The sequence below is a fragment of the Penaeus monodon genome, chromosome 12 (assembly GCF_015228065.2).
Source record: "Penaeus monodon isolate SGIC_2016 chromosome 12, NSTDA_Pmon_1, whole genome shotgun sequence".
In the NCBI taxonomy this organism is placed as follows: Eukaryota; Metazoa; Arthropoda; class Malacostraca; order Decapoda; family Penaeidae; genus Penaeus; species Penaeus monodon.
In genome coordinates, this window is record NC_051397.1 from 40,447,386 (window position 1) to 40,457,385 (window position 10,000).

The 10,000-nt window shown below is 36.0% G+C and overlaps 1 protein-coding gene across 1 annotated transcript; it reads left to right on the forward strand.

Annotated features, from left to right (window-relative positions):
• Positions 1 to 110: 110 nt before the first annotated feature.
• LOC119579453 (trypsin-1-like) lies at positions 111 to 2,341 on the forward strand (the record flags this gene model as incomplete). The annotated part of the gene is given in 3 exon segments (XM_037927265.1): positions 111 to 227; positions 1,012 to 1,164; positions 2,080 to 2,341. Coding segments are annotated over 3 exon segments (414 nt in total), but the record flags the coding sequence as incomplete, so codon positions are not given.
• Between the last annotated feature and the right edge of the window lie 7,659 nt (positions 2,342 to 10,000).

A 10,000-nucleotide genomic window follows, 5' to 3' on the forward strand; every position in this document is an offset into this window, starting at 1 on the left:
ATCACTATCAATATCACTAGCAATGTCATTATCATCCTCATCACCACCATCATCATAGAGTAACACACTTCCCTACAGTACCACTTTAATACGTTGTACTTCGTCGTCAGGTTGCCTCGCCCTTCATACTGGGGGATAGGGTTACAGTGGCCCCCATGCCCGACGCAGGCTATGACCCTCCGGCAGGAAGTACTTGCACGGTCTTAGGCTGGGGCACCACTGCAGAGGTGAGGTTTTCATCTACTTTGCAAAATCATTATTGCATTTGGAGTAAAAATCTAAGAGAAAGAGGGGGGGGAGCATAGGTAGGCTTACATACATTGCGCAAAGATATGAGTGCAAGTAGATAGATATTTTGAGTGATGTTGTGTAATACGTGAGATCATGTTGAGTAAAGGATTTGGTTCATTGGATGTATATTTATACGCTTTATATTACGCTGTAGGATGATTTGATCCTGAAATTTCTCATGTATCATATGTAGTGTAGTTATACCCTGTGCTGCGACCAACTTCATTTGGGAGTAAGCGGGCCTTGAATATTAGCATAATTTTCACTGCATTTGGGTCACATCTTAGGTTTATATCACTGTAAATGTGGTGTTACTGAAGGAATAAAAAGACTGGGTGGGAATTCAACTTGACAAGGACAATTCCCTGTAAAGTTTTCAACTTGTTATCGCTACAAATGAAAACGAATAATGAACTGGGAAAATATTGAAGGCTTAGGTCATACTTGAATGGCGTGATGAAGATGTATAAACGCAGCCGGCCGCCAGACCCCAAATCTCGTTACCATAGCAACCCCAGAGAGCCGACGACACTAATGACTCAGTAATGAAGGAGCTGTGGCGAGTGGTCAGTCTTCTGGCTAACCAAGTCATGGGATCTGACTTTCGTAATAACTAATATTAGTATTTTTAGTTCGTGACCTCAGCAACGAAGTAAGTACAAGGTCAAACCCCAAAACTAATTACCCTGGAAATATTTTTTTTCAACCCTGACCTTCAAGAGTGGTTCGGTGTCTCCTGTACTCCTGAAAGCAACATTGGAAGTGGTGAACCGTGACGTCTGTAAGGAAATCATCAGCAATTCCAGACCTACAGCGGTTATCGACTCCTCCGTTATCTGTGCTGGGGGCGACGGTATCCACGATACCTGTCAGGTGAGAGGGATATGTATTCTGTTGGTTCAGGGAAGCATGTTACATAGGAGAAAAGAGAGAGAGAAAAAAAAACATGAGAAATTTAAAGCATTCTAATATGATAGGTAAGAATAAGCATGAGTAATTTTGTCTTTGTCAGAACTTTGTCAGTTGTAATATCGAGAACACTGATTTTACAGTCAAGGAACTGGTACTTGCCTTGTCTCAGTAAACCTTTATTACTTGTTAGTTTATATTACAAATCTCCAGACAAACAATAGGCTATATATATAGTATCCATATAGCTGTCAAATCTCAAATAATTTAAATGTCAGGACATCATAAAATACTCTTTGTGAAGTCATCCGTTGCATTTTTAAGATTCTGTGCATACCATAACTCTTAAACGTATGCGATATGCAGTTCAGTAGGATGTCATGATATAGGCAGAAAGTTCATGAGAGAGCGGCATAGAAATCGCCAGATGAGCTAGACGTAAAGTTATGCAAATATACCCTTATAGCACCTGTTTAGTCGGCAACAATAATTATAGTCTAGTTGGGTATTTCGCACTTGTGGCGCTTACAGATAAATATGTATATAGTAAGTCACTTAGGTATACTTTACATTACTTCAGAAGATTCCTTATTATCTGTAACTTTCCAGAGACTTTATGAAGTTGAAGAAACACCCAAGAAAAAAACTTAGTCGCCCTTCTGCAATAGAGTATCCCCCTCCTACTTGCCTGTAATTATATTTATAATCGACTCTACCAAATCCCCGAATTCTTACAAACAACTGTAAAACTCATTCCTCTACCTCACACATTTCCACCTTCACGTAACTACAAACCACACTACTACATCCTCCACGCTGTCAAATCGACCGCGCCCTTTTCATTCATAACAATAACACACACCTCCCCTTCTCTTACAGGGAGATTCTGGGGGACCTCTATACTGCGATGGGGTCGTGGCTGGGGTCGTCTCCTGGGGTCTCGGCTGTGCTCACCTCGGCTTCCCAGGGGTCTATACCAACGTTGCCCATTGGCTGGGATGGATCAATGAGCATCGTCTCTAGGTCCTGATTATGAACGGAGCGTAATCCACGTGTTAAATTCATTCAACCTTTGCGCGCGTTTGCGTGTGTTGGGGGATTACTGTTATCTGGGATTGCAATAAAAAAGTTTAAATAATTATCTTTGTTTTTTTTTCGGATTTTTTTATGATTAAATGGTCTTCCTTTTAAGTTGTTTGGTAATTAAAGGTCAGAAAAGGATCCATGAATGCTTGTTTGTGCTATTATACGAGTGTATACCGCATGTAGTTTGTGTGTATGTCATATAGTATGTACAGGGTTTAATAACCTAATTAAACGACAAAAAACCGCTCTTCCCTTTTCGATTTCGCCACATCGATCACCGCGCGACACCGACTGCCTAATTGCCCTCAGAAATACATCGCTGTGGCTTTATCGACAATCTGTTTTCACAGCAAAATAGTCGATCTTCTGAAATGTCGAAATGATCCTCTCCATCCGTCACTGCAAAGGAAGAAAGAGCATGGTATTATTGCAGACGAGGTTTGTATAAAAAAAATATATATATATATATATATATATATATATATATATACATATATATATTTTTTTTTCTTTTTTTTTTTTTGGATATTATTATTATTTTTTTTTTTTTTTTTTTTTTTTTTTTTTTTTTTGGGGGGGGGGGGGTATTTTTAGTAGCGTTAAGTTATTGGTTATAATTACCAATGATTACAGTCTAATGAGCCATAATCTTCGTATTTACACATCCTGCCTTATAGTTAGTCCATTAAACAAATAAGTTGTAAATTTGCATAATCTCCCGTCATAACGAGTTTGCAGTTCGTCTTTTTTTTTTTTTTTTTGTCTTCGCTTACATATCCATTTACTTTTTTTTTTTTCTTTTTTGTCTTCTTTCGCCCTTTATTCTTTTTATGCTTTCAATTTCACTTTATTTTCTCTTATAAATAATACAAATACTACTACTTGCTCTATGTCAATCACTACTGGTACTACTAAAGCTGCAACTTCTGCTTCTTCTTCTTCTCCTTTATCATCACCATCTTCCTCTTCTTCTTCTTCTTCTTCTTCTGGGTGTTGTTGTTGTTGTTGTTGTTGTTGTTGTTGTTGTTGTTGTTGTTTTCTTTTTGTTTTTTTTTTTTCTTCTTCTTCTTCTTCTTCTTCTTTTCTTCTTCTTCTTCTTCTCTTCTTCTTTTTCTTTTTCTTTTTCTTTTTATTATTATTATTATTATTATTATTATTATTATTATGGTTGTTCTTCTGCTTCTTTTTCTTTCTTTTTCTTTTTCTTTTTCTTCTTCTTCTGTGTGAGTGAGTGAGTGAATGAATGAATGAATGAATGAATGAGTGAGTGAGTGAGGGAGTGAGTGAATGAATGAATGAATGAATGAATGAATGAATGAATGAAGGAATGAATGAATGAATGAATGAATGAATGAATGAATGATGAATGAATGAAGAATGAAGGTGAGTGAGTGTGTGTGCACATATACAGTACATACCAAAGCAACAAAAAGATGCCTTTTACGACCCTATAACTCCTTTACAAATCCGAACAATGAAATAATCATAAACAGCAATACGAAGCGACTCGATCGGAAACGTAATCGCCATTACGATCAATAAAAGTTATTTGCACTTCCTTAAACACTCAAAGACACAACGCCACCACGCATATGCAAAGAAAAATTCCTTTCTCCCTCTCACTCCAATCTCGAGGCGATTTCCCGGCCGAAAATGATGATAAATGCGAATCGCTAGAGCACGGCACTCTCGTACCTCAGGCACCACGCTCTGTTGCCATTAAAGACACTCGGGGTCATTTTTCATTTAATGGGACGAGATGATCAGTCACTTACACGCCTCTTAATGCTGTTTGGATTAGCCGAACATTGAGGGATTAGGCTGGAGATTGTATTCTTTTTTTTATTATTGATTTTTGGTGAGTGTTTAGTGGTTGGAGAACGAGAAGAAACAGGAAAATAGGGTTGTTTAGCGAGCCTGCGGTCGTGTTTCTCGCTCTTGCGGATGGCATTGGCGCGTCTATGCTAAACGATGGACTTATTTTTCATTTTTACTTTTCGCTCTTTCATGTTCTTTGTTTCACTTTATTTGTTTATTAATTTGTTTACTCTTTTTTTACGCTTGATATCTAAATTTTCTTTATATTTTGTAAGTTTTTTTTATTGTTTACCTATCGAGTATCTCATTTACTTATTTTTTTGCTGTGTTTTTTTTTTTTTATCTTTTTATTTCATTTATTTATTTACCTATATTTTGCAGCTTTCTTTCTACTGTTTACCTATTGAGTACCAAATCATCCCGTTTTAATAATCTATCACCAAACCCCTGAACAACTTTATATGACTAAACAAACACACTATATATCTTCAGAAGTCACCATCTACACCATCTACACAATACAACGTGCCCTCACCACATCCCCGGTCACCACAACCAGCAATCACACCCACTTACCTACCCTGATCTTCAGAAAAAAACGTGTCACGCCAAACCACACTTAAATTAACTTACCACTACACTGTACCTCGACGCTTTTGGATTCACAGGTGACAACTGTAGCTAAAAACACTATTACAAGTTGTGACCACAAATTCTTGTAAATAGAAAATTAAGGTGTTTATGTTATGTTTCTCGTGGTTTTGGTATAACTGCTCGGCACCATAACCCTTTACTATATCTTAATAAATTTTCACTATATCTTAATCACCTTTCACTATATCTTAATACCTTTCACTATATCTTAATCACCTTTCACTATATCTTAATCACCTTTCACTATATCTTAATAACCTTTCACTATATCTTAATCTTTCACTATATCTTAATCTTTCACTATATCTTAATCACCTTTCACTATATCTTAATAACCTTTCACTATATCTTCATAACGCCGGTACTATAAGTTTTAGAATTAATCAAGTTATTCATCACCACACAACTTCATTCTTTCTTGATGATGATGGTAATGATAATATGCATAGTGATAAGAGCAGTGATGATGGTGATGTGATAGTAATGACGATGATGATGGTGATTATGTTGATGTTAATTAGAAGATGACAATGGTGATGATGATTGATAATAATAATAATGGAAATAAATGTGAAGATAGTGGTATAATAAAAACAGTAATTAATGAAAAAAAAAAACATTGATAATGATTTAGATGGCGATTCAATAATAATGATAATGATTATGATCATGATGGTTTAAATTGCAATAATACTGTTACTGATGATGACGGTGGTAATGACGGTAACAATGATGATATCAATAACATGTATAGCAATAATAATAGTGTTATCGATGATAATATTAATAAAAAGAGAGAGAAAAATAACAAATCAGTATACCAATTATACCCAAAAAAACTCAAATTATTTAACGTGTATATTTTAATTTTAATTTTCATTTTCTTTTTTTCACGCATCTAAATATTAATGTACATTAAGTCTTCATTGTTTTTTGTTTTGTTTTTTTTGTGTTTTTTTTGACGTAGAATTAAGCCATTGATGACCTCTTTTGAAAATAATAACATTGACCTTTGACCTGTGTTATGATAACGATGATTCTTTCAGGTACGTGTGTTTGATTTTTTTTTTTTTTTTTTTTTTGTAATGCCTTTTAATATCTTTTATCTTTGATATTTGATTTAGATACCTGCTCATTTAAGTGTTTCGTTATTAACTTTTTTTATTCTTTTTATCTCTTTGTTTTATCTCTGTTTTCTTATTCTTTGTTCACTTTATCTTTATTCGTTATCTCTCAGTTATCTATTTCTTTCCTTCCTTTCATTTTTATTTGTTTGTTGGTTGGTTGGTTGCGCAACGTAATTCCTAACCCCCCCCTTCAATCCCCTCTATCTCTCAGTGAAAACTTTGGGCTCTCCTCACCCCCCTCCCTCTGCCCCTCCTCCTCCCTCTCCCTCCCCACCCTCCCTCTCCTTCTCCTTCCTCCCCCCCCCCCCTCCTCCCCACCCCTTCACCCGCAGGAGCAGACCAAACCCCAATAAACGAATTATTCAAAATTGACGTCCACGATAAACCCAAAATCGCAACCGCTAATTCCGCCGTCGTTTATTCAACCCGTAATTATGGTTCGATTAACCAACATGCCGACACGATGCGGGGTTATATAGTCGATTCGGAAAACTGTTTTGTAATTCTTAGCTCGCTGATAATACGCCACTAATGACCTTAGCTGTTGACGCGATTAATAATTTTAGATGATCAGTCTATCGCTGGTAATCGGTCATTATCTATTAATAAGTATGTGATGTTTCAAAGAGGGTGTGAGTTGTTTGTGGTGAAAAGATGGTGGTGATAATAATGGTTAATTAGGTTGAGTTGATAATTATCGTCATCATTATCAATAATTATAGTTGTACTAACAGACTTGAGATTTAAGAAAAACAATAACAATAACACTACGCAGAATATAACAAATTCTGTCAACTGTCACTAATTCACCTAAAATATAACAATTTTATCAACTGCAAGTAACACTTTACGTAGAATATAACAATTTCTATCAATTATCAGACCTGAAAGAAGCATAGCCCATGGCGAGTTTTTAAAAATCTTTTCTTTCCCTTTGCCCTTCCCTCTCTCCTTTATCTCTATATATCCATCAGCGCCCTTTCCTTCTTCATCTCTACATCTATCTACGCCTTTTCCTCCTTTATCTACATATTTATCAAAAGCCGGTGCCCTACCCTTAATGAGACGACGAAAGACACAAACAACTTATAGAGTTCTGTTTGGAAAATGCCTCCACCTTGAACCTCTCTCGTGGTTGACTAATAATACAAATTATTGCGAAGGTTAATTGTATTGAGTACAACGTGTGTATGTCTGAACATGTGTTTTTTCCCCGTAATGTCTACGTGTAATCTCGCTGCCTGTTTGTGTCTTAGAGTAATTTTCTTCGGATTTTAGGCAAAAGGCCATGACATGAGGAGCCATAACAACATTCGACTCTCAGAGAAAGATCTCGACTCTCAGAGAAAGATCTCATGCAATAGTCATGGCACGAGGAGTATTACTGTAAGAGAGAGAGAGAGAGAGAGAGAAAGAGAGAGAGAGAGGGAGGAGGAGAGAGAGAGAGAGAGAGAGAGAGAGAGAGAGAGAGAGAGAGAGAGAGTGAGAAACATTTGACGGTATCAATCTTCATGAATCTTAGCCACTAGAGCGAATTCAAGTAAAAAGGCTGTCTCTACTATACCGTATATATATATATATATATATATATATATATATATATATATATATATATATATATATATATATATATATATAATTTTCCAAATATTTTGACATCTAATGTTTTGAACCATATTCATGTTAACAAATGTATAAAAGGTATGAATGAGAATAAAATATATTAACAATACAAGAGATGTATTTGACCGGTTTCGAGTAAACCTTCGTCAGAAATACACGTATTTACGAAGATATAACCGAAACCGGTCAAATACATCTCTTGTATTGTGAAGATATTCATTCTCATTCATACCTCCTCGTTATATTTTGGAAGCTAAAGGTTATCCATCATCATAAAGTATATTATTTGAAGCCGTGTTGTCGAAATTTCATCGAATGATATCAACGTGCTTGCCATGTTTCATTAATATTGACATATTTATCCAAGTGTGTATGTGTGAACAAACAGGTGTACAAACGAGTAATCAGTCGATCTAGAAAGTTAGTAATATATAGTTGACTAGGATGTGTGTGTGTGTGTGTGTGTGTGTGTGTGTGTGTGTGTGTGTGTGTGTGTGTGTGTGTGTGTGTGTGTGTGTGTGTGTGTGTGTGTGTGTGTGTGTAGTAAATATGTTAGTATGCATGTTTACATGTAGGTATGTCTGTATGTATTATGTATGTATGTATCTGTATATATACACACAAAAGAGCACATATATGCGCGTATTGACAGAAGTCTACAACACTTTCAGGACATTCCTTTTATCCAAGTACGCGCATTAAACTTTTTTTTTGTGTGTGTTTTTAAAATTCGTGTTTTAGAAGATCAGGAGTTCGTAATCATAATAGATATAGAGATAATTATGGATAGATTACGGGAAGAAGGAATAAGTTGATGTGGACAAAATGTAATCAAAGTCCATGTGTCTTAAACAGTACAGATGTTTCACGTGGATTTGACTTCGATTTAACTCTCTCTATAACCCTCGCCACCTTTGCTCTTTCGTTTGTGCTTCCCAAATCGTGAATTTCCCAAGTTTGGTCTTGTGGTTCAACAAAACGGGTTTCCTTGCCCCTTGATAAAGTTCGAAAGACGTTTCACTGCTTCGGAGCGTTGTTTCGTTTCAATGTGTTATTTGCGTTTCAGTGTTTTAGTTTAATGAGGAATGTTATTCTGATTTTCCTTCTTTTTTCCTTTATTATTATTATTATTTATTATTTTTCTCTCTCATTTATTCATTTAGATACATGTAGTTTGCTATGTCAAATATCAGAATGGGAGAATGTACCTTGGCTATTTCCCTTCATGGCATGGCTGTGTTACGCGTTGACCCACGTATTAAATAAATAAATTGATAACTAAATAAGAGATTCTTAACCTCGGGTTTCAGGGGGACCGTGAGAATCAGATGAAAATTAATATTTAGATTATTATTATTATTATTTTTTTATTATTGGCTACTTTAAAGTTTTAAAACACTTTGTGTATCTCATATATGTATGAGGTAATCAAATCTCCATAAATAAAGTAATTAAACATACTGCAAATTTGTTTATGTGAATATTTCTGGGGAAGGAAGTCCATAGCTTTTATCATTTTTTTTAAAGGAAACCGTGACTCTAAAAAGGTTAAGAACCACAGAACTAAATAAATACGTAATTGGATAAATAAAATTGCCGTGCAAATGAAAAAATAAACTAAATGAATAGATAAACAGGCATAAAACAGACGAATGAATATATAAATAACCCCACCGAAGCAGCATCCTTCATTCCACACATTTCAGAACCGCCCCTCACCCGAAGCCCCGCCCCACAAGCCACGCCCCCAAGACCCTCCCGCAGGCGCCACGCAGCAGGAGGTCATTGGAACCCGGAGATGACCTGAAGGGCGAGGGGGGGAGATGGGGGGGAGGGGAGGGTGTTGACGAGAATGGCAGCAGTAATTCGATCGCGGTCGGGAGTTCAACGCGATAATTGAGTTTTCGGAACCGCCGTCGAAGCCTCGAGTCTGTGTTCGTTTTGTCTCGAACTTTTTATTGAGATTTTATTTCTATCTTATTTTTTTTATTTTACTTACTTATTTATTTATTTATTTATTTATTTATTTGAGGGTGGGGGGAAGGGAGGGGAGGGGGAAGTGCGAGTGTGTGTGAAGTATGGTGAGGTCGTTTTTCCTTCTGCTTCTTATTGTTTATATTAGTATTTCCCTCTTTTTTTTTTTTCTTTTTTTTCTTATTCCTCCTCTTCCTGCTCCTCATCTCCAACTTCCTCTTCCTCTTCTTCTTCTTCTTTGTCTTCCTCCTCTTCTTCTTTATCAAAGCGATTATACACACAAGGAGATTAGAGATGATGAGCTGAAGGCCCCGCGTCCGAATAGCATCAGTGTATTTCAAAATCCTTTCATTGCTGTCAATCATCACTTAATCGCTATCACTAAACCTGTCAATCGGCCGAAAATACGTCTGATTTTTCACTGATTTGTTAATTTACTTCTTCATCTCAAATTTGAAAAGGAAAGGAAAAAAGAAAAAAGAAAGGGATTCGGTGTATAAAGATCGTTAATTTAAATG